Raw genomic sequence first — 26,180 nt, 5'->3', positions numbered from 1 at the left:
CACATATGCACAGCATGCACACACACAGACACACACAAGGACATGTTTGGGACATTTTCCATTCAATAGTGGTATTAATTAGAGAGAGAAAGGGACAGACAGAGCAAGCCTGAGTGAGGACTCTCATCAGGCTTTGAGACAGCAGGGGGCAATATGAAAGCCTCATCTCCTACGTCGAACCACCTCTCCGGTATTGTTTACCAGCATACTGACGACATGGGGGGGTGTTTAATGAACACTGCTCCCCTGCCGTCTGTCTGCAAGTAGGTCTGTACATCCATAGTTTCCTGATGACCCACTCTGTGCACTATGTGATAGAGAGTGGAGGGAGCATTCACTACAGATTTGAGTTTTTTCTTTAGATCGATTCATAATAAAGTGGCCCACTGGGAGAACTGCAATGTAATGATATAACATGTCAATAGAAATAAGTCTTTTCATCAGATTCACTCATTCAGAACAGATTATTTGTATTGCTAAATTATTCGATAAATATTGCTTAGAGAAACTTGTGTGCTGCTGTATGTATTTGATATAAGATCATTATTTCTATTTGCTTTTTTCCCCCATTTTTCTTTTTTATACAGAGTCTGGAAAGTGAGGGCAAAAGGTAAACGAGGGAAAGGTTCAAAGTTTTGGGCACAGACTCGACATCCAGTCTGGCTCTTATCTCGGAAAGGCGACAGGCTTGATGGTTTCGTAGATGAGTCTAGGATCTTATCTACACTCATATCCAGAGCCTCATAGGACCACAGTCTGTCCTTGTTCAGTCAAACACTCCACCTTCTCTCTCAGTACTTTGCAACGGATCCATCGCAAATTGTCAAGAATCTCCTCACATAAACCACTTTAGGCACAGACCAGACACACTGAAGACAACTTTCACAACTTCTACGTGACCAAAAAATGAACAAGGTAAAAAAAAAATTATAATAAGATTCTCATCTAGGCAGGCACAAATGATAATGAAAAAACAGCAAGCACTTACCAGCTTTTTCTTTCTCAGGAACAACGGGGGTGCTCTGGGAAAAAGAGGAGAAAAAAAGATTATAGTCACGATAGCTTGGCTATGATGCATTTCCATGATACTTGATGCCACGGAGTGATTCATACAGGAAACTCGCTTGATTTTTCTTAGCACTTGTAAGCATTCCTAAATAAACCTTGACCTAGAGAGTGTAATTAAAATAAGCATTCATCCTGTGTTATTCCAGTGTTTCAGCAGCTACTTATTTCATTCCTTTACATGTTATCCCTCTTATTTGAGGAGCATCTGCAGTTTTATAAACCAGTGTTTTAACACGAGCTCAGCAAATTGTATGTATTTGCTGAACTGCTTGTTCGTGTCGGTCATCTGGCTAAAGAGAAAAGCATGCCAGTCACTGCATAAAAATAAGTGTTGATCTTCGGTATTAACCATATATTCTTCTAAGAATCTTGCCTAAATGGAGCGTATAATTACACCACATTGTTTCATGACATACCGGGTTTGAGATACCAGGAGTGTGGTTGCCAAAACCCAATATGCATAGTTTTATGATGTGTAAACATTTTAATAAATGGTTACGGTAGATAACAAACCTACCAAAAAAATTCTGAAAAAAACACATCATTAAAAGTGTTCACACAGCACACTTTCCTGTGAGTTAATGTTGATTCAGCTCTCACGTAGGTCGTCTGGGGAGACGTTACTGATAAAATCACAACACATTTTGTAGCTGTAGTAGATTCTTATTATTCTAGTTGCTTAATATGACCTTTTTTGGATTTGTTGCAGGTTTTAGGAAATAATGCTGCATCAACAACCTTTCTGGGTAAAAATAGAACAGTCTGTGTGTCGTTTCAGTGGTAAAGTGCATGTGTGTCTGCACGTGCGTAGAGTGGAGCATTCAGCTGGAATGTAAAGGTCTTTCTTGGTGCTGACTTTTGACCTCAGGGTCTTTTGCTGATCTCCACACCCTGACCTGTTTAATCCAAACTCCCCTGGAAGAGATCAGACAGAGTAAGCGGGATCATTCTTACAATGCTCTCACACTGCCCAGAGAAGAATTCTGTTTTCATAAAGTCTAAACATTGTGATAATATATGCGATATGATATTTGTATTAGGATGAGTTTACAACTCAATGTTTATTTTCCCCTCAGAAATAGCTAAACAGCTTTAATGATGTTTAATTATGCTGTTACAACTTTGACCTCTTTCATTCCATCCTTCTTTTAGGGCGATAATGCCTCAAATGGCACCAAAATTCAAATTAATCACATTGAGTGGAAGCAAAAGAAATGAATCATTCTTGTTTCACCTTCAGGTGATTAAAAAACAGCAGAAGTTAGAAAACGTCAGCCAAGAGACCAAAGGTTGTGTCCTGTCTGAGAGCTTGGTTTCACTTATCACTCACTGATTTGTTTCATTTTCACTTGCTTATTAGTTTAGGTTTAGACACCAAAATCTACTTGGACAGGTTTAGGAAACGCATGTTGAAAAATAACACTTTCCTATTGCATTTAAATGTGATGCCAAGGGTGCACCCATATGCAATGAGTTTGGAGTGAAAGACCCATCCTACTAATGCCTAAACCCACATTGTGGCACAAATACCACAGGACAGCTGGCTGGAAACATGTAGTTTGGGTTAACAGTTGAGGTAATTGCCCACACACTCACTTTGGCTGAAGAACGATCACACTCTGTTCTTCCGAGAGTCCTTACTCAGTGATACTGGCATCAGAGATTGGCATGAGTCCTTTGGTGATGTGCCATAATGGACTCAAAAAAAATGAAGATCCTTTAAAGAGTGACTATTTCCTTAAGGAAAAAACTCCTTTCAAGAAAGAAGATATTTAGTGTTTCCCTAAAAGACCAACTTGTAATTTGTGTTTTATCCTTTCTGTACCATCCGTAAGGTTGGGAAACACGTTACCTTGTAAACATATTTCATTTCAAACATTCTGGACTAACGCTGCATTTCATTTACCTCAGAGATCGGGTTTCAGAGCTGTGAGTGATTTCACTCATGAATTGAGCAAGTTTTAGTAGCAAAGTCAGTTGTTTTACTTCCTAGCAAGGTAGAGCTATTCATGCATCACAAGAAATACAGCGCAATGATGCTTTTTTGCACTTAAAAGATCTCCAGCGTGATCATGGAAAGAGCCTAGTCAGTGCTCTGCGTATGGCTTATTTATCGAGTTAGAAATACACAATAGTGGCTGTACAGTTTTAAATCTTTACTGTTTTACTACTGCATATGTTCACGACTGCCATCATGTCTTGTTAAGTCAGTGTTGGTGGGGCTGCTCTAACTATTCGAGTTGGAAATTTGATTTGATGGGGTGTTCCAGTTGGAAATTCTGACTAGGAATTTTGAAATTGAGCTGGAATGCACTACAATGCAATACAATGCCTCTATCATCATTTATCACATGTAATTTTTGGATGGCGAGATACCGCAATAAGCTTACAGAGAACCGGCGTTACGCTAGTAACCAAACAATTTCCACTGTTTCCTGAAATTTGATGTCAACACTAAACTTTACAAATCTGATTAATACAAACTCCCGGCCTTGTAAATGTTTCTTTTTTCTCTGTTAGTATGAGCACAATATATTTTGCCATAAAGGGAGCATTACTTTGATTATTAATCACTTTTAATTTCATTGGCATCAGGCTGCAGTACGGTCACATTCAAGAAAGAAACATGACTAATCATTACAGAGCAAAAAATATGGCTACAGGCGATTTGCTCCTCCAGTCTCAGAGGCAGCCCCTGTATTTTATGACTGAATAACCACAGGTATGACATGGTCTGGCGAGTATGAACACAATGGCTGCTCTTATGCACGAGTTTGTTTTTGCTAACGTGTTTGCTGATTCACGCTGGATAAATGAATTATCTTGGTCCTAAATCCAGTTTTTAAGAATCCAGCGAGTGAATTATCTGCTCACACATAGTTTAAACTAAAATCCACACAAAATCGTAACTAGATTTTTATCTGGCGATGCATGCGTTTATGATTGTTGAGTATGCATGTGTACGTGTTTATGTCTGCACATGTGTAACATAGCATATGTGTGCTGAAACAGCAGTAAATCATTTGTCGGTCACTTTCAGACGTAACACGGGTGAAGTTTCCTCTGTGGACAAACAGCTTCACAATTTATTGCTAATTAACGGCCTAAAAAAGACACCAGGGAGAAGCTGAAGGCTCCTGTCATTAAATTATCCGGCACAAACAGAACATCAGCAGTGAGGTGATGCCAGACATACATTTATACTCAGTGCTGTTTCAGCTGTTGCACACGGGTAATATTAGCTCTGCTTTTTCAGCCACAATGTTTTGTTACAGGAAAACATTATGAATGGTATGAGACTCAGCTAAGATAACACAAGCCACCTGCTCCATTTTTGCCTTTTCATCAGCTGGATATAGGTTAGAAACAGTATTTATTATTCTTGTTTCGCCACAATATACAATTTTATTTGAAATACTACCAAAATGCCAAAATATATCCTCACACAGCGTTTTATATTTAAACAGCACCACATTAACTCAGATTTTGTACATGTACAAGACATGTTATTCCTTTATATTGTAGCAAAAAGGTTCTTTTTTAAAAAATCTGAATGGCTAATGTTTTGTATTTTCATCTACAACTCTGAAGGATGGAAATATGGGAGGTCTGTGTGGCTTCTCTGTTTAGGTCTAACAAGACATTTCAGTTCACCAGTGCACCCATCTTATTGTGTAAACACGACACCACGGGTTCCTTTCAGTGACCCATGAGATCACTTACACACAGTGTAAACCTCAGCTTTCACGTACTGTTGCGTTTCACTTTATGATAGCAATTACAGATAATGAATACATTTAGAAATATGTTCATATATTTATGAGAACAAGAATGTTAATGAATACACGTAAGTACCAGTGATTTCACTGCACCACACTCACATATTTTCTTAATGCTTTTCTGTTCTCCCCCACTCTGCATGCCACAGTGCAGGTTCTCCCAGTGTGGGGTCGCCCAGGCCGTGTCAAGTGTCCACTGGGGAGCTGCAGGCTGCACAGCACACAGGCATCAGCTGCCTCATTTACTGCCACTAATTTACTGGAAGTGGTTTGTGTTGGGGCACAAGGGGTACGGTATGCGTCTGCCTCACATGAGTATGTAGTGGCCTGCAAGCATGCGTGCCTGCATGATTACACACTGTAGGGTTGTTAATTAGGGTCATTACTCTAAGCAGCAGGCCGGTGAAATTGTTTTTGTCTTGGTTTGGTTTTTTTTTTCTCCAACAAATCACTTTTAGTGAATACATTTCAAAAATCCAGGTATGAAACTTTCTTTGTATTTATCTATGTATTTACTTTACTAAACATTTTGCATATTTTGATTGGAATAGTATGGAGAACTTTGACACTTAATATTACTGCCTTACTCTAAAAGCTGTTCAGTTATTCTAATGTTTGATGGTTTGTTAAGTGCTCCTGGCAAGCAGGAATCAGGTATATATTTTTAAAATATTTATCTAACTATTTGTAGTATATGTCCCCAGAACAGATGCTTGTGACACCCTTTGATATCAAAATTCTGGAAACATGATGAAAACACAACAGAATTTGTTCTTGTAGTAGGAGGAAGCAATAGTGGAGTTCACTGGGAACAGGAGAACTGAGTAAAAAACTCCAAAGATTAAACAAATATAGCATGAGAGCAGAGAAAGATGCAGTGGACACTTTTCATCGCTTTTAACACTTGTTTTCACCTCAGCTTTTTGTAATGTTAGAACTTCACCCTTCATTCTTTCTTCCTGTCCTTTGTGCTGGTGTAACAAGTGAAGTTCCCCAGTGTGGAGTTGTTGGTCAGTCATTTCTGCAACTGACTGACCAACAACAGCACAAGCAAGCATGGCCCAAGGCCGGTTGTAGCACTTACTTTGTACACTCTCTCCATCTGACAACAGAGCTTTGCGAGCTGGAGCAGAGTTACATGCATGTTACCTCTGCTGGACCATCCTTGTATAATGGAAATATGGGAGGTCCTATTCACCAGGGGTTGCTACAACGGATGAATCCCGCAGGTTTGATTTGGCAGATTTTTAACACCAGACGCCATTCCCGAGGCGACCCTCTCTCACTTGAAACGGGGCACTGCACAGCTACAAGCATTTTACCTCATGTCATACTTTGCATGGTTGTGTGTGTGACAAATAAAATTTGAATTTGAACATTCACATGTTATGTGAATATGTTAATTACAAACCTTCAATGTTAAATAAATGTTAAATAAATGGTCTGCTACAAAAATGTTGGTGATAAAAAATTACTTTTTAATACAGGAGTTTACGTATACATGGGTTTGGTGCTGTTACCAACTACTACATTTCTGGTATTGTGACATCAGCCCTGCTTCTGACATTCATCTGGTTTGGGACGTCGGTCCGTACTTGCCCAGATTTTCTGGTAATGAGAGGGGATTACAAAACCACTCTTAACCCTCCTGGAATGCTCGCAGACTCATTGGAGCGTTCTCAATAATATATAGCTTGTCTGATATTTAAGAGTTAGAATTTAGATGATAACAACTGCAGTTGCACTGGGACATCCACAACAGCCAATGTGAGAAAATTTACAACTAGACAAGTGAATGGGAAGAGGTATGAAAGGTAAGATGCCAAGGACATATGAACGAACAACCAGTAATAGGTGTGTTAATCAGCATCAGACACCAACCTGTCAACCTATTTTCAAGGAAAAAAAATGGCTAGATGAGTCAAATAATGTGTTACTTGTGTAACAGACTGACCACTTGAGAAAAATGAATGCTATCTTTAAAGAGGCTTTGAAGCATGGCTGGTGCTTCCTCACAGATGGTCTGCTGCCTGCTGAAGAGACGTTCAAAGCCTGGGTTCAGTAACTGAAAGGTTAATTTATCTTGTACTATGGAAACATGACAGCTTATAGACAAATAAGTAAAGACTTTCAATACCCAGTCCTAGTAACAAATATTATTTTGTCTCTTAGTAATGGCCCCTCATTGTGTGTGGCATGCCTTTCTGTGTGAGTGAGGTAGTCAGAGTTGTTAAGCAAGCCACTGGCATGTGGCTCTTGCACAACAAACCCAAGCAGTCCACCAGGCCTGTTCCAACCCCACCGCCAACCTCTCATCCCCACCCCCCTCCAGCACTGCAGCTGCAGTGTGTGTATGAGTGTTTGTGTGGATGTGCGAGTGTGTGTGACCACCCATGGTTTGTGCTGGCCAAGGATTAGGGGGCTCAGGCAAACCCAAACTTTTTTCTCAGCCACTTAACACGAATGGCTAAATCGGTGCAGATGGCTTATGCCCAGGTAAGCTTGCGTCTCCAGCACTAGATGCTTAAGGTGTGTGTCTGACAGAGGAAAGAGAAATGCATCTGACTGTGTGTGCGTGCTTTCCTAGGAACATTGGAGATGTTATCTGGAACTCACTGTATTTTGACTGGCATTCATGTGCTCTTTTTGCCCTGCATTTACAAAGGAATTTATTCAGAGCCCAAGAGTCCATGTGTGCAGGGAAACGTGGGAAACAATTTCATTTAACCATCTCCTTTCCAGAAAAGCCCCCCTCCCACACACACAGTTATCCACCCCACACATTTTCTCCTTTCTCCCCTGCATCCCCTTCCCTCATTTTAATAGTCTCCATATGTCACACTTAGAATGTGTCAACAGGAAGTGATGCGATGACTTGGTTTAATGATCCACTGGAACATTTCTTGTAGAAAAAGTATAGTAGCGTCCAGATGTTGGATTTAACAGTGACCTCGCAAAACGAGGTGATGCTTGAAAATGTCTCTGTGACGTTTATTGTGATCTTTTAATGCAGTAAAAAGCTCAAGTAAAACCTACAGCACGAATGGGTGCACTTTCAGTCTTTAGCTGTGTGACGAGGTTAATGATTTCACCGTACAACCTGTGCACTTGCTCACATTCACACACATGCACGAGACTGCCAGCTGAGACCTTGTTCCCTCGCCCAACCTTGAGTCACGAGTTATGTTCTGTACGTGCTGATGTCCACTGAAAGGGAGTAAGAGAGGGTGAGATGTGCACAAACGCAGACAGCCCCATACATCTGACTCTGTTTACACACGTAAGCCAAAGCAACGGACTTCTGGTTTCAGGCGCTGTTGTGGAAGGGTTTAGTGGTGGAGCGTAAACTGTGAACTGTTCAGTGGCCCTTGGATTCCATCACCAGACAAGACAATAACTCTTCACTTGTCCGACCAGGACCGTTTTTCTCCCAAAAGGAAAATGTTTTATTTTTCTCTCTTTGAATAATGCCATTGCTTTACCTCATATGAGTAAAGCATTAAGGAAACCACTTTATGCATCTTAAGGGACAATAATCCTTTTCATGCTTGTTGTATGACCAAGTCTAATGAGAGCAGCAGAACCAGAGCAAGCAGGTGCCAAAAAGAATCTGAGCTGAAAATGTGCAAAGTGAGAAATATGATTTTAAGTTTTAATTTTTACGAATAAAGAAACCGATAAGGTGCTACGAAAGCAGGCAGTCTAATGTATATGTTTTGACAAGTAGAACAAATAACCACACCTTAGGCATATGTTTGAACATGCAGAGCATATACTGATGCAGCTCTTTTCCCTCCATTTTTTGGTTCTTTCAAAACAGAATGGTTGGCACCAGATCGAGGCATACGCACAATCATATCTAAAACTAATTAATCACTCTGTAAGCCTAGTTATTGCTTTTTGGATTGTACTCTAAAGTAGCTCCACAAAGGGCAATGTGAAAAAAGTGGGATAAAAAGTTCGGAAACCACTGATTAAGCCACACAAAGTAGTTTTATAATTTTAGTTTTACATCTCTCCAGTTTCACTACGCTCATTAAGGCACTAAATGTGTCACCTGCTTCTTCTCACCAGGTCACATTTGTGGGTTATGGACCAGAGTTAATAGGGATAAGCTAAAATCCCAACTGCAACAACAATGCTGCCCACAGGATTAGGTGCTGACATTTTTAAGGACAGAGCTGAGAGTAGGTTAACAAGGGGGATTAGAATGTCCTCTGCACAAGATTATGGTGGCCCTGTTCTGTGGCAAAAACAGCTACTCGCTCGCGGGGGTCACGGTTTTGTAACATCTACTTTAGGTTTAACCATTCGCTTTTCAGGGCACTACATCCAGTCAAAGAAGGTCACTCAAGTCTCTTCTCTTGCATGACCTAACTGTAAAGCCCTCACCTGTACAACTTCAAATGCCACAAGCACATCTAGCTATAAACACAAAACACCAGTGGGCTGCATTCCTTCCTTAAGATATTAAGGAAAGCTGAAGAATTGAGCAAGAGGCTCAAGTATCTCTTGACTGAGGTAATCTAACTTCAAGGCAAATACGGATGGAAAACAAAAAAATGCAAACACACGCTTGACTTAAACATCCCAATTAAAACCTCAAACCGCACGCCCCAGTGAGTGTATCTTAAATTGCACCTGGTTTTACAGTGGGTTCATGTGTGCGTCTGTGTTCCTGAGACGCTGTTTATTTGTTCTGTGATTTACTGCACTTCATTATCTGCGTATCTGTAGGGGTATTTCCAGATGCCTGCATTTTACAGTCATCCTCATGATTTAGTGTCAACAAGTACCATCATCTTGCAAATATTTGCTACACGTTCTGCAGTGTCCTCTATGAAATCGATTCACGCTTCAATTCACTGACTCAGTGCGTTCCACGATACCAATAGTGAAGCGATTTTTTTAAATGTAATTATGGATGAAAAAGTATGATTCATTTAAGTAAAAAAAAAAAAAAGCAGCGATATCCATATGGAGGCAGTAAATCGCATTGATGATTGGGCTGGTGTGATTTGGGGGCGGTGCCACGACATGTTATTATAAAAACAGAGAGCTGAGGGTGTAAACACTAAGAATCATGTGATATTTGACATTCATGACACTGCTGAAACAGAGCACTCCTTCTGTTAAAGAGTTAAACACATCAAATGCGTCAGGCTCATGCATGTGGACAATACCAATATCTCTAAAATACACCATGTGTTGTGCTTTCTATTAGAGTTTCACTTGTGATTATATTAATATGATATTATGGGGTGGCTGCAGCTCAGGAGATAGAGCAGGTCATCTACTAATTATAAGGTTGGTGGTTTGATGCCTGGCTACTCCAGTCTGCATGCTAAATGTCCTTGGGTAAGATCCTAACCCCAAGTTGCTTTGTGATGGATAGTGAACATTGGATAGAAAGCACTTACGTTTCTGTAAGAATTAATCCTTTAGCTTGTATAATCTCTTTAATCAAAATTATATTTTTAATGCAAAAATATCAATTATTGTTGTTGAATTGGGGGGCGGGGCTGGAGCCTATCCCAGCTACCATAGGGCAAGAGGCAGGGTCCACCCTGGACAGGAGGCCAGTCTCTTTCAGGACTAACACATAGAGACAGACAACCATTCACACTCACATTCACACCTATGGGTAATTTAGAATTACCAATTAACCTAACCCCCGTAATTCCATGTCTTTGGACTGTAGGAGGAAGCCAGAGTGTTTACCCAGAGAGAACCCACGCAAACACGGGGAGAACATGCAGACTCCTCACTGAAAGGCATCTTGCCAGGACCTTCTTGCTGTGAGGCAACAGTGCTAATCGCCGTGCCACCATGCTGCCCCGTTTTACAAAAGAGCAGAAAAAAATAGTTACGCACAGTTAATATATTTTGATTACAATGCCAAATTACAGTTGTTTACTTAAAAATAGAATTTTAGTGGTTGAATGTTATGCACGATTCATTTCTTACTGAGTCCAAGGTGCTGGCTCAAATTTGGATATAAACGAGTTCAGATTGATAAATGATAAATAATGATACATTTTTATGAGTTTTAAATGTTTTCGACAGTTGCTTTCTTGTTTTTGTGACAGGTAGTCTAATACATTTATTGGGAACTGAATCAATTCCCTTGGAGTACTTTATGCACTGCCTTTAGCCTTGATTCAACAGGAATTTCCTTATGGGGCATGAGGAGAAATTCATTTTCCACATCCTGTTCCAAACATAAGCCTTTTCTTTTTTCTTACCCTCTTTTTGGAAACCACAGCAGGTCCCTGTTTGTCTCCTTGTTACAGCTGTGCTCAGCAGAGAAGTGACCTTGAGGACAATGACACTACACAAAGCTGCTAGCATGGCCATGACCAGAGCCACTGCTGGCAGCCCTTGACAGACTGAATGGTGACTGGTTTCATAGCTCCCTGACTCATTATGGCCTACTACAGCCTTTAAGCCAATACGTGGGTGGAATGTAGGCAAACATAATTACGCCTGTTGCCCATTGTGTCGACTATTGACCACAGACAGGAGTGGGAGAGAGTGGGAGTAAATGTAAAGATAAATAAAAGGCAGTGAAAGTAGCAAAATACTCAGACTTTTATCTGCCTGGGACGCGGAGAAGGTGTGGTCTGGATGTAGGATGTTTGGGGACTGCGAGGCTGCCAAACCGGAACATGGAGGAAGGACAGAGCAGAGATCTGCCAGTGACCTTAGCACGCAAACCACAGCACTTCTATTGTCCACCAGACAGATAAAGAGCCATGTTCATACATAACCTACTGACAGGGAGTAGAGTCTTTCCGTCATTCTGAAATAGAAATATCTCTCAATCAATCATCCCTCCCAGAAAAAAACAAAACAATCCCATGAACCCAGATATGGAAACTTTTACTTTCTAAATTCACTGGCAGTGAAACCAGAGGTAAAATTGAATACTGTTGCTATGGAGACAGAATACAGATCCAAACATACGGTCAAAGGTCACCGCTCCATGGAATGTTCACCGAAGACGGATGAGAGGTGGTGCCCGCCAGCACCTTCCCTGTCATCGTGTGCATGACATGTGAAACACCCCTGTGCTAAATTTAATGGGCAGTTATGCGATTTGTTCAGCAGCTTCTGTGTTACATGCCTTGCTCATGGGAACTGTCTCTGCCCAAGGTGACTGATATGTTGTTTCCGACTGTAACATTTAAAGGAAGGTGGATAAGGGTCAACAGGCTCCGCCCGCCTCTGTGACTTGGCACATCCTTTGCAGCGGCAGAGCCCTAAAAATAGTCGCATAACAAATACTTCTTGCACTGCGGATGGTGCAGTAATGTCACTACAGAGTGCTTATCTACTCTAATTTTGGACAAATAAATACTCATTTTTATACTAGGATTGTATTAGTTGAAAATTATTACACCTGTTTACTGGTTTAAGATGGTCAAGCATGAATAATTTTATACTTTTTACTGTTCTAGTCCTTTATAATGTAAAATGAATGCTCTTGTGACTTTTAGAAAACAGTTGATGAAACCAACTTGTAATGTAATCAGTGCATAATCATCAAACCAAAAAACAAAAATAATCATTATTTACAGCCATGACTACAATATACATTTGAATCAGTGTACCCACTAGTCTATAAACCAAATAAAACCCACCTGTTGCAACACAATAATGCAAGCTAACCAACAGTTCAAGACACCTGCCACATTAAGCAAGTAATATAAACCTGCCAACAAAAACACTCAGAGTAAAGAATAGCAGTTCCAGCATAAGAACAAACACCTGCTGCAGCACAACATCCGCTAAGTGTTCGGCTCACATTCTATGCAAGAATAACAGCCACCTGCTGGAGGCTAACAATACCCACCGGCTAAACTTGCAAGGAGCCAAGAATGCATTCACATGAACCCAATACCTTATCCAGAGCAGCAAAGGAATGATACTGCGCGTGCCAAGTGAATGTCCACTCATCACAAACAGATACAACCCCATATCACCTTTAGCGTGGTTACGTAAAGGTCGGGACAGCATGAGACAGTGCTTCAGTAGATGCGGTGTGTTTACACCCGAGTGTTGCACTGTGTTTATGGAGGTGTCATGGGGATAGTGTCAGCACAAACACCAGACACATCTTGCATAATCCAGCTGAAGAAATGGAAGGAATGTTAATGCAAAAATGATAAACACTTTACTTTTAGCACATCCTGCACAAACATACACACGCAGAAACGCATGCATGTCAGCGATGAGAGTGTCACTCTTTTTCACCACAGCTTTCCTGATGCTTTGATGTACATGTGGGAATCACAGAGAATTCAGAAAGAATTAGAACTGCAGTTAAACAGTTATTTCAAATCATACTATGCCCATATTTTACTTTCTCAGACAGTCCAGACTGTGCTCTAATTGCTTCAGCTTGGCTCCTCTCTCTCGTAAATTGCAAAAGCGTGCATGGTAGCGTTTTACCTTCAGTCAGGCTGCGCTCACCCCCCGGTTTGCTAAAGAGATATGTTGTTTGCTCTGTCCTGTGTAAACTTGCAAATACCTTCCTGACTGATGTCAAGAGATGCTCACGGCAACATGTACAAATGTTGGTGAAAAAGCGATGCAGAAAAGGGCGAGAGATTTCCTAATAGGGTTATTTTTTCCCTTTTAATTTTACAGCAGGCCTATCTGAGATTTTGGTTGTTTCAACATTTTTGTAGTGAGACAATACAAGGCTTGTTTTATGGGTATGACCTGATTGTTTGGATATGTCAATTTACTGTGTATGGGGCAACTAAAGTACAGGTACCTCCTAATTGTATATAATTCAGAGGCTTTTCAATAAATCCTATTATTCTATTGTAATGCTTAGATATTGGCGACAGTGTGTCAGAGGGGTGGTAATTAAACCTGATTACGATTTAGATGCCTTTTGTGATGATGCATTTGTACTTCTGGCAATTCAGTCAACACATGTACAATCTATAAAAGCTGTCATTAGTACAGAATAAAAGTTAATACTAGGAATTAGGATTAAGCTATTTCCTATTATAACCTGAGATTACACCCACACAAAAGAAAAATAAATCTTAGACAGTTGCCTCGTACTGCCTTTCCTGTAATCTCTATTTAGAGTTGCATGTGTGTTCATGTCTACAGGTAAGTGACAAGACTGTTGATAGTAGAAGGTTGTTTTGCAGTCTGAATTTATATTAGAGCAAACACTGGTTGCATGTCCTGGTAAAGAGTGGAAAAGTAACATCTCAAGTGCAATCTCAAAACTACCAGTTAACCAAAGTTATTATACGTAACTAAAGATAAAATAACAATTAAAACTATCCATCCATCCATCCATCCATCCATTTTCTTCCACTTATCCTTATTAGGGGCATCGAGAGGCTGGAGCACTATGCTAGCTACAATGGGCCCACCCTGGACGGGTCGCCAGAATATCGCAAGTCTAACACAGAGAGACAGGCAACCATTCGCGCTCACATTCACATCTATGGGCAATTTAGAATCATAAATTTACCTACCCATATTAACTTCATGTCTTTGGACTGTGGGAGGAAGCCAAAGTACTCAGAGAGAACCCACGAAAACATGAGGAGAACATGCAAACTCCACACAGAGAGGCCCCGGCCAGGTGGTGGATTCAAACTTGCAGTGAGGTGACATTGCTAACTACCGTGCCTCCGTGCTGCCCCACAGTTAAAACCAGTTTTTACTAAATAAAATAAAAATAAAATGTTAGCCAAAGTTGTTAGCCAAAGAGTAAGCACTTATAATCCTTCGTTTTAAAAAATATCGTAACCAAGATTTACAAAACAGGCTTTATTTTTTATCTACTATGACTCAAAATGTGTCTAAGGCCATAAACCCAACAGGAAAGTGTTCCCAAAGGTCAAATCAGAAATCTGTTTATCTATACACTTCTTTAATACTTGAAGTCTTTTTGCAGCCACAGCCATCACCATCTGGTGGCCCTGAGATAGAATGCAGGTTTAACCCTTCTTCACTGGCTTCATTTTTCCACCCAGAAGCTTTGTTCATCTTTGATAAAGTCTACAGACCTGACAAATACCAACAACCTGTCAGTGTTAAAAAAAAAAAGAGTCTAAGCTGAACTGAAGCATTTAAAATAAATAAAAATAATCAAACAGTCTTGGCACAGATATCTGCTGGCTATATCAGAACCCCTGTCCTCTCCAGAGGCTGAACCCACCAGAAATAGCCAATAGGTTGCCAGATTGCCTTTCCTGTTTTCTTTTAGGAAAGGCCAGTGGATTTGTATTGTGTAGGTAAAAAGATTAAGTGGGTGTCACAACATTTTATGTCTGAAAGGACCCCTGCAACTATGAACTACTGAGATCCCCTTCACCAAGTCTTCATCTCTTTGGCCTCAATCAATCACTCCACAGGGCCACCACTGTAAAAGGCCTTCTATTAGGCACAGTGAAAGCTGTGTTTACCCAAGCCTAGTGAGTTACCTTGGGTTACTGTAGGAATGGAGGTTGTGGAAACTGCTGGCTACAGACATAATAAATCACACATCACTGAGGATGTTGATATGTACCCTTTAAATGAACCAAGAACTGTTCTTATGTTTTTTGACGGCAGGGAAGATAAACAGCACACAGCAATGTCAACTGTGGCATTGCAACAGATAAATCGTGAAATTAATATATATATATTTTTTTAAAGTAACTCAGACACTTCTGTAAGGTTACAAAGTTATACTCTATGTCATTTTAACCAGTTTTGACATAGAAAGGCTTGCTTGAATGTAGGCAATGGCTATGCAAGGCTGACAAAATCATTAAGTGAGCATGCAAGGGTTTTAGACACACGTCTCACTCGAAGCGTGTCCCCCACTGCTCCCTCTTGCCCTGGCTTTTCACCTCCCAGACCCCCCCTTCTGACCCTTTTGATGGGGTGAAGGGATCTAGATCTTTGGAACCAGCTAATTAGAGAGTTTTAACGTCTGCTTTGCTAAGCCCTGAGAGCTGAGGGACATTCCTACAATTGGAAGATTGAGTATGTGTGTCTGTGTGGTCCAGATATTACTAGTGTTGTGGGGACCTAAATCTGTTTACTCAGTAAGATTATGGACCAATTTGGAGTGGAGGTCATAGTTACATCATTCTGGTGGCAGTAAAGTAAAGGAAAACCAGTGAAAGCCCCAGAATAGGAAAACATGTCTCTTTTTTTGCTGCTGTTCATCAAAAAATATTGAATGTATTTTTCTAGTATAATATGATAGAAGTGGACCTCTGAATGGAGACAGATTGTGACACAGGTCTAGTTTCTGTGCAAGTCTTACCCAGACTAATGCAAACTAAGGTTTTGTTGCACGGCCTATAAATATTAAATGGCATGTATAGAGTCAGAGGAAGAAGTTGTACACTTGGTGTGCGTGTGTGAACTGGGAGCCTAACTGAGTGTCCAACTCAGTGATTCTCAAAGATCAGGTTGCAACACTGTTATGTGTGTGAATGTGTGTGTGAATGGGTGGATGACTGGTTGTGTAAAGCGCTTTGGGGTCCTTAGGGACTAGTAAAGCACTATACAAATACAGGCCATTTACCATGTTTTATCTATAGAGTTGCAACCAATCTCCAGCCACTTGATTGGAAAGACAGTAAGTGCACTCAGTTTGGCAACCTTTACTTTTTTTTTGCTAAATGTTAAAACCTCGAGCCTTCACGGGTGTTCACCGGATGAAGCAGGTGACCAATATACTGTTAGGCTATTCCAGAGGTCCAGGTTCAAATATGCCCAGGGGACATTTACTGTGTGTCCTCCCCTCCTCTCTTTCCAAAGCTTCCTGCCCACTATCAGACCATTATCTCATCATACATCTCAATGGAAGCAAAAAAAAGTCTTCACACCCAAGCAAGAAGATAACCCAAGACCCTTCCTCTTTGCCAAATACTTGCATTGGGTATTTCTCCACCATGCCATTCTGTTTCACACCTGCAGAGGATGTTAACTGCATCAGGTCTTTATGTCTTGAATTACATGCCTGAGATTGGGATTCTTAGTAGTTGTCTCATCTATTCTAGCACCACAGAGTAACTTAACCACTATACCACTTTAGTCATGTGATAGGCATATTTGTGTCCTTGACATTTTACAATGAAACACCCGTGTCAGCTCATGTCTTGCGAAATAGGCCTCAGGACTAAAATCTGGCATCAGGGGCCCAGTTTAACCAGTGTTTCGGAAGTTAAGAGTAGTGCCTGATTTGTAGTGTGCTGTTGTGGCTATAGAGGCACAAGCAGGTTATCGACTTATTGCCCAAGTATCATCGAGCAGATCACCAGACTGTAAGCTGATCGAGATCAGGCGGGCGCCTTCTGTGGCAGCTCCATTACAACTGGCATGTGAACGGGTGACTCACATTGTAAAGTGATTAGTTCGAACACTTAAGCTAAACGCGAAGACTATTTCCTGTTACAGTTTTTTTTTTTTGGGCATACTGTGAAAGAAAAAAACTATTTTATGTTAGAAATGTACCTTTTTATATGCAGGATATTCTTTATATTTCATTAACATTTATTTGATCTTTCACCTTGAAAAATTAGGTGTTTTATTGTCACTGCTTTTTAAGTTTAAATGTTAATGTCAGTTTATTTTTTGCTATTTTTGTCTATTCTATTTTCTGGCTTTTTAGTCCTTTTTTAAAAATATTTTCATATTTTAACTGCCCACGTGTTTTAGTCATGTCAGTGACATTTTGCCAGAAAATGTGATCAGTTAGTTGGAATCTGGAACCTTGTTTTGATTTCTATATACATTCGGGTGCTGACTTACCCCACTCTTAGGCTTTGCTCCAAGGGCTTGTGGAGATCCTGAAGACAAAGCAGCAGCAGCAGCAACAACAGCAGCATGTGGATGCGTGGGTGGTTGTGACGTTGCTGAAGAGGATCCTAAATCAAACTCCTGCACAAGTAAAAAAAACAAACAATATAGTTCACTGAGAACACCGAACTGCTGCACAGTTTCAAATATAGAAAAAACTGCTGTCACATCCAGCTAGATAACTCAGTTGTGCGGGTACCGGGTGATGCCGTCGATGGAAGGTGGCTGTGCTGTCCATGGAGGAAGTAGCACTGAGGGCATTCTCAATTTCCTGATCTAGCTGGTCCAACTTCATCAGCAGCAGCACCATCGAGTCCAAGCGAGCATGCCCACGCTGAGACAGATCAGTGGAGAACAGTCAAACTCACAAAACTATTAAGACCAGCATTAAATGTGCCAAAATCAATTTGTTCCACTTCTCTAAGGAAACTTTTTTCTCCAGTGTCATCTGTGATCTCTGACCAGATGATCAGGAAGAGAACAGAAACGTGAAATATATATGTGAAACGTAATTAGAAATGTGACCGGAAAAGCCAAAAGTCAGTACTATACAGTAAGATCAGAACTATTCACAGAATCAGTGACTTTGTTTTAAAAGGCTTATACCTTATAAGCATGATTTAAAGTACAAAATACATCTAATTGTTCCTTTGTTCTTTGTCCCTCTGTGTTCCCCAGCAACCTTCCACTTCAGCCAATTAAAATAGCTGATTTACACATTGTGGCCATTTAATGGCTATCTCTTTTGTTTCGCCTCTGTCATTACTTTAACACTCCACTTATTTGCCCTTTAATATGCTGTGCTAATTTATCCATCTTAGGGCTGTGATAACAAGTCTCATACTGACCTCAGGTGGTTTGACTTGTGCAAGACAAGCAGACCGACATGCTACAATCCAGCATTGCATCACACTCCACCTACCACTCTGTCCTCTGCTAACCTTAAGCTCTATGTTGCTTTCATGCAATTTGAGCAGGAGTAAAACGTGTAATATCCTTTTCTTCGCTGCTTAAAGCAGTATGTTTTCATTTCCCTCTGCCTGTCTTATCTTGGCACCGGGTGTGGCTCCCTGTCTGAGCTTTACCCTTGAGAAGAACCCGAGGAAATTTCATGGCTGGCCCATTACTCGCAAACAAACCTTGTTACAATCCCCGCTAACAGATGCTGTTAAACTCTTAATGAGAGTGAGCTCATGGCACACACACAGCCACTGTGACTGTATGCTTACGCAAAGCTACAAAAACTAGTGGATGTGAGGCTGGCTTTCATGCCTGGTTAGTCTCTACATGCAGTACCTTGAAGAGGAATCTTTGGGTTATGCACTTTTTACAGATCATAAATGTGTCTGCTGAAATGGTCAGCATGGCTTAATCATAAATGTGCTAATAGAGTCAGGATACTAAAGGTAGCCTCATCCCTGCGTCTGGCTTCCAGCTCCAACCCTAATAATGTCTTATGACTGCTTCTACATTTATTTTCCAGTTAGTGCCCAATTTGGCTGTCAAAGTCAGATCCTATTGGTTTGCTGAGAGCGCAAATAGACATGCCGTGTGTGTCGGGGAAATGCGCTTCACACTGATGCATTCACTGACATTTCTAGCTCGTGGCAGCGCGCAGCTCGTGGCAGAGCGCAGAGCGCAGCGCTACGGTCCCATCTTCTTGGCAAAGTATCACAATGAAACATTGTACCGTTGTAAAACAATGACATCTTTACGAGGCCTCGCTGAATGAACAAAAGCATCTGGCTCGGGATGGCAAAAACAACCACAAAACGGCAGAGTGAAAAACAAGTGCAAGCGTAAACTTCAGTTGCCTCGGAGGCAACGTTTTTAGGGGCATTCTGGTGGTTTGGGTGTTCTCAGAAGGTTTCTTTGCTGTCTTTCCCATTTTTGAGGTTTCTGTCACATTCCACTTAACTTCCTGTTTTTTTGAGATGGGAGATGTTTCCCACACTGTTTGAACTCTTAGATCCCTCCTTCCCCTTAACTTGTTCTTTTTTCAAGACCCCTCAGTCGCCTGTCTTACAGCCAGTCTGCATCCCATTTCTCAGACCTCTGCATTGAGTGGGCTCTCTTAATTAATACAGACAAAGAGGCCAAAAAGGAAAAGAGAGAGCACTGAGGGTGATGCTGCCAAGTTGTCTGCTGACTGTTGAGCCAGTTTGGCCTTGGGGTCAGGATAAGGCCTTGTTGCTAAAACAAATAAACACAGTAACAAAGCCCAATATCAGCTTAATCTCAAGCCGTTATGCAAACCAGATGGGTTCGTTTTACAAGCTGAATCTGTAACAAAAACTTGGTCTACTGGGGGATGCAATCATTAGTCAGTACAATATCTTGTCAGAGATCATTCCAGGCTGCTTCTGTCATTATCCACAAAAGAAACTAACATAAGCTCAGTAATTCTCTTCGTGATATTGAAAACACTCTTCTCCCATTTTTTATGTCCCGTGGGATAAAGCTATATATTTTTAATTTATATTTTATCAGCATGGTCTTCTATACGGCACAATTCCTGCGCTAAACTGGACACACAAATCACGTTGCTGTCAAAGATGAGGCAAGCCATTACCATATGGTAGATGAATTGTTGGCTTCTTCCACTGGCTTAACTGCTCTTTTCAAGTTCCAAAATCCTGCTTTTTTGGTGGGGTATTTAAAGTCATCCTAAGTTTGAAATTAGAGCCAGGGGAAAATGTGGCACTGGTTTTCCATGTCTCCCTGTTGGAGTATGACCTATTGTTTTTGGCAGTTGGTGGACTGACTTCAACATTAGTCATGGCTAAAAGTGGCTCCAAAGTTTCTAAAAAATTTATGTGGAAATAATGCTATGATAATCTTTAGGATTACACAACCCATAGGCTTTTCAGGAACACAGCAATAACCAGAGTGTCAATATATGACACATAAACCACTCAGCACCAGCTGATTTTAGGGTTTCTATTCTAGACTACAAGCCAAATATTTTTTTTATTGTATGCCTGCATTTTATTCTACTATTAGGAAGGGGTTGTGGTATATTATTAGGGTCATGGCAGCACACATCAATAGATTTATATACAAAACAACTGAATATGACCAAACAATAGCACAATAATCAGCACTATTTTCACATTATGTAAACTATAGCCAACAAGCTATAGTTAACCACACACTACACAGTTGCACATGGACTCCTTTTGTTTCAACAAATAATGAATGAGTTGTAATAACATAACTTATGTCATCACATGAGAAATTATAATTGCTAACAATACGGTATATTCAAAAATAGAACCCAACCGATATATCAGCCATGCCAATACCAGCTGATATTGGCTATTTGCCGATACATCCATTTCAACATTTATAACAGGCGATACATGTAAAAAGTAAAGAAGATTCAGGAGAAATACTCTTCAACCATGTTATGGGTAATAATGCAGCAAACTTTGCCCACCACTCTTAACTTCACTTATGGCAACATGTATCTGGGGACATCACAAACACAACAGCCAGTGGATTAGAGCAGAGTCAAGAGTGAACGAATAATCCGCAACTTGTGACGGAAAAAATGTCATATTATCTTAGTAGGGACCCATCAATAACTACACACAACAAGTGTTAGGGAAATCTATTTATGCTTTGTATCTCTCAACGAATAAATATCAGTTGGCATATCAGATATTTAAATCACCAAACACTGGTATGAGCCTTAAAAATCCTATATCAGTGAGTCTCTATCAGGAAATATCTGTGTGGCTCTTTGCAGTTACCTTGGCATTCTTATAAATGGTGTTACTATAAATATCTATACTTCTGATTAATGCAAAATAGGTGAATTAATATGAATATGAAACGTTCCACGAGTTTTTATAATAAAACAAACTCAGACGTGTCACTGTTTACAAGAGTGTGATCAATTTGATCTTGAATGTCACACAAGAATTTAACTTCTCACAATACGTTTCTTGTCCAAACAACATGCCTTCTTAGTGGGCCCTGAGTTGAAATTAATGGGCTTCTTACTGTTATTTTAAAAGGACTGAAACTACAGCAACTTATTAGCAAATACAGTTTCGATTGTCTGATTGTTGCTTTGCTTCACTGATCCCAAATCCACGAACTGCTTCTAAGATTTTTGGTATATTTTTGTACCACATAAGCATGCTGCTAACAGTGTGAAAACAGCACAAGATACAGTATTTGCTAGAGAAAACAGTTTAAGCATTTCACCCTAGAGATTACTTTGAGCTTCCAACCCCTCTGCGTTCATGGTCTCCATGCCCTTATAGGACCTTGTTTTGCAATGAGCGGTTGAGAAAAAGTACAACATTTCACAGACCCCCCCCCCCTCCACACAGCCCCCTCACAGATCTGTAAGCATGTGAGAGTGAAGTCAGTGTTTTCCGAGACACTTGCCAGAGTGTGGGACCAAAATTATGTGTGCCCAGTAAGTGTCTGTTCATTAGAAGCATTCAGGTCGCAGAATTACAAAGACAGAACTTGCAAAACTGATCTAAACTAGTATACATGTAGTACATGTAGTAATTGTACATCCATTACACTTCTGTATCATATTTATTCTTACCTTTCTCAGCCGCACTTTGAACACGTTGTCTTCTTTCTGATCTGCATGCTCATATGTTCCATCTAAAGCCGAACTGCCGTCTTGTGTATCGTTGTATATAACTGAACGTACGTCTTCCCTTGACGCCTCCATTGTGGCTCCTGGCTGGTGGTGTTCTCTGTGACCATCTGCCACCTCAGAGGCAGGTGACTCACTGAAGTGAGGACCTGAGGCTCGGTTACCATGGAGTCCCTCGTTGACCTCTGTAGAGCATGGTGGCAGGTTTTGCGTGTGCTGTTCAACAACCTCGTGTTTATCATCCAAACAGCAGCGCTCAGCAGCTGGATTTGGGGTACTGTTAACATCATTATTCTTTTGAGCATGAAGTAGAGAACTGTCTTTTGCCTCCACAGGGCTGATCTCTGGTATAGTGTCCAGTTTTGAACAACTATATTCTGTCTGATGAGGAATGGCGAGATCCTCACTAACAGGCACTAAACTTTGGTCAGTATTTCCCAGTGACTGACTTACAGAACCTTTCACATCCTTATCTGCACACTGTGTCGTGTTTGTCCCAATGGCATCTCCTGCATGTCCAGAATTCATTTGTTTAGATGACACGTTGCTGTCTGCCATTAAAGAGCAGCGCTGATTTATGACACTAACATCAGATGATTCAATAGGTCTGACGTGTCCTTTTTTCTCGCTGCTTTCTGCTTGTGCACTTTTCTCTCCCTGGGGCCTGCTCTCCGCTAACATTTCAACATTGTGCTGCTCCAACAATGTCTGGTTGGATATTTCCCAACCATGATCCTTATCCAACGGTCCAGCACAGTCTTCATGGTCCCGCTCTTCTCCTATAGTGACTCTTGAGAGACAGCTCAGTCCTGTGTTTTCATTTAGAGTTCCTAGGTCACTCAATCCATCTTGCTTGTCAGCAGAACATGCACTCCGGCTCTCAGATATTCCTTTGTCACATTCTCCATCTGCTACTAATGATTCCACAGTTTTGTTGATTAGCGCCAGTGCTTCACCACCCTCCATATTTGCTGAGCTTAGCAGAGCATTCATACCAGGCTGGTCAGAGATGACAGTCTTGCTTTCCTCAACATCTGGGAGGTCGGTTTGAGGTTCCTGTTCGCCAGCAGAGCAACAGTTTACTGTGGCCCCAGTGATTTCAGGAGGTCTGCTGTAACCCTCTCTATGGCTCCCCTTTGTATCCTGATGGTTTGGAACTTTGCCAGGTTGCTCACCAGCACATTCAGACAATGGAGGCACATTGTTGGAAGAGATAGAGACGTATTGTTGGTGAGAGATATGTGCACTTTTAAAGACACTGTCATCGCACATGCTGTGATTCTGGCAACTTTCTGTGCCCAAATCACTTTTATTATCGATAGTCTTATCACTGCTATCAGTTGCACAAGAAATATTTGCACTAGACATACCACTGTTTGAATTACAAAACTCTCCAAAATTCCCAGGGCTTGCGGTTTGGAGATCCTCTGAGTCAGAGTCAGTCTTTGGGAGTATGCCAGCACCCACCAACTCATAAGACTGATCCACTGACTCCTGCAAATCCTTTCCATTGTTTTCCATTAGTTTTAAGTGTTCCGGTTCAGTATCATCGTTCATCACAGAAGCTCCCCCTTCACAAGTCTGAGCAGGGTCATCTATAGGCAGCTGGTGGCATCCCTCTGGCATAGAGGAACACCTTGCCCGTCTACCTTGTTTTGAACCCGCAGAAGCCATCCATAGCCCATCACCTTCGACCCCATGACAGCAGACGAGATCCAGATCATCATAGCTGTACTGTAATCCTGACGGGTGAGTCACATGCTCCTCCCAGCTTCTTTTACGTATGGCAACTGGCATGATGGGCAGCCAATGCTATCCCATAAAGCTGCTTTTGATGCCAGGTTAAATAGAAGGACCAGATCTGGTGCAACAAGAGGAGAAAAGGAGGTAAGAAATAGCCAGTGTTGCAAAGTTTTCACTTTGCAGGAGCTGAACGTACAAATAATGCTTCAACTTTCAAGTAAGCAATCCAAGTGTATTAATTTAACCCAGGAAACCGATTTCTTTTGAAGCAGAGTTTTTCCATATTTCAGCTTGGCAACTACAAGTAAACTACTCTGATCTCTAACAATTGTTTAATTTTTTAAGACGGAGAAAGCTTAAATCGTTGAGATTAATGTAGACATCCCTCCGATTGTTTATCTTATCACAAACAGGAAACTGTAAACAAAGCAGTTTGTCAGATTTGCACCATTTTAACAGTGAAAAAAAAAACAGTCTGAAAAAGTGCTGGGTGTTGGTTAACAGTCTTTCTGCACCCATTCACCTACAAAAATAAGAGACTGAAGTAGATTGAAGTAAAACTGGAACAGAATCCAACACTATCACAGAACCAAGTGCAAGTCTTATCACAGAATTCAAAGTAAGATATACTGCATTACACTGCTCTGTGTTTTTTCTTCCTTTTGTGGTTGATTTCAATTTATAGATGTGAAGAAACATAGTGTAAGTCATGGAAGATTTACACTACTCCGTAAATCTGCTATGTGTCGAGACAGACAAATAAAATATTTTGATTAAAGAGAACCATTCTGTACTATGTAAATAACACAATTCAAAACAACATAGCATAGCCACCTTAAGTAGTCTGTGACAAAGAATCAGATTTTTTTTAAGTGTATTGAAAGTATTTTAAAAAATGGAAGACCTGCTTGAAGAGTTTCTTTTCCCAAATATTCATTTTAAGTCATAAGGATGATGGTTCTAACTGCCATTTGCACCCTTTGGTACAAACATGTAGCTGATTTGGTTATATGTAAAATAAGGGAAAGATCCAAAAAGCAGTCGCTCCTCTTACTTGCACTCCAACGAACAGCTGACAGCCGAACTCCACATTCTACAGTGGAGGAACACTGATGTTTACTTCTCATAAATACTCCAGTGATGACACATTGTTTAGCAACATAATCTGAAAGCTTTTGTGGAAATCCAGAAGTGGAATATATAATCCAAACCAAAGATTGCAGATCAATTAGTTCCTGAAATGCAGTTTGCCAAGAGATGTTTCTCAAGCTGACTTTTCATTCATCCATCAAAAGAAATCTGTCCACGTTTGGGAAATTTTACTTCACTCTTTCCAAGCAAGAAGTCCTTACTTTAAGCTTCTACGAGCCTTTTTCTAGACTCGAGTCAGTATCTTCGCAGTAAAACTGTTGGACAGGCAGTGAAGCCCCCAGAGGAAGGCAGAAAGCCGGGAAGCAGTGAAAAGTCCATGGACAACTTCCATCTTGATCACATTATGGTTTTTGCTGACGCTGAACGCTCAAGAGTCGGGGTGGTGTAAGAGGGGCTGGGTTTTCTTTTCTCCCGGCCCTCCCTTCTCTCCTCCGCTCTATCCTTTTTTCTCATCAGGTCCCCTCCCCGCTGGTTTTGACAGTGAGTCTGAGTCACATCTCAGGAGCCCCATCCCCCGTCTCACAGCTCTCGAAGCACACCATACACTCCACCCTCCTCTACTGTACACTCACTACTCGCTATTTCAGAAATATTGCTTCTCTTTTCAGGAGACATTTTCTTCATTCTTCTTTAGCTCCCTATTTCACCGAGCTGGGCAGGAGGAGTTGGCTTTGATTAGTAACAGACAGGCTGCTTCGTAAGACTTCGGGCTGCGAGCCAACTGAGATTGCTCTAATGTTTTGGCAGTCATATCTGCAGCAAATTTGTCATCTTGTAACTACAAGTATTCTTAGATAAAAAATACTGGCACTCGTGAAAAAAATACAAGGCAAGATATCTTTATAGTTAATCTGGTTGGGGAGAGGTATTTAAAAATACACTAAAATGGTAAATCATATTTCAGCATTAAAACATACTTTATAATAATGGAGACGGCTTTAAAAGTGCTACGAACCTGACAATTTTCTTTTCAA

At 40.8% G+C, this 26,180-nt stretch overlaps 1 protein-coding gene across 2 annotated transcripts in view; it reads right to left on the bottom strand.

Moving 5' to 3' along the window:
- The window catches only part of dlc1 (DLC1 Rho GTPase activating protein), an 82,176-nt gene extending 56,606 nt beyond the window's left edge, over nt 1–25,570 (bottom strand). Inside the window, exons 1-5 of one of the 2 annotated variants that reach the window (XM_040024215.1) lie at nt 25,109–25,570; nt 22,255–24,172; nt 17,884–18,018; nt 17,637–17,765; nt 989–1,022 (exon numbers count right to left, since the gene is read on the bottom strand). In XM_040024215.1, coding sequence (XP_039880149.1) covers nt 989–1,022; nt 17,637–17,765; nt 17,884–18,018; nt 22,255–24,108 — 2,152 coding nt within the window. In that variant the 5' untranslated portion in view covers nt 24,109–24,172; nt 25,109–25,570. The remainder of the gene's footprint in view (nt 1–988; nt 1,023–17,636; nt 17,766–17,883; nt 18,019–22,254; nt 24,173–25,108) is intronic. The other variant, XM_040024216.1, reaches the window with a different exon arrangement.
- Between the last annotated feature and the right edge of the window lie 610 nt (nt 25,571–26,180).

The sequence above is a fragment of the Simochromis diagramma genome, unplaced genomic scaffold, assembly GCF_900408965.1.
Source record: "Simochromis diagramma unplaced genomic scaffold, fSimDia1.1 OVJJ01000302.1, whole genome shotgun sequence".
Taxonomy (NCBI): Eukaryota; Metazoa; Chordata; class Actinopteri; order Cichliformes; family Cichlidae; genus Simochromis; species Simochromis diagramma.
Note: the sequence above shows the minus strand (reverse complement) of the source record. Positions and strands in the feature narration are given on the sequence as shown.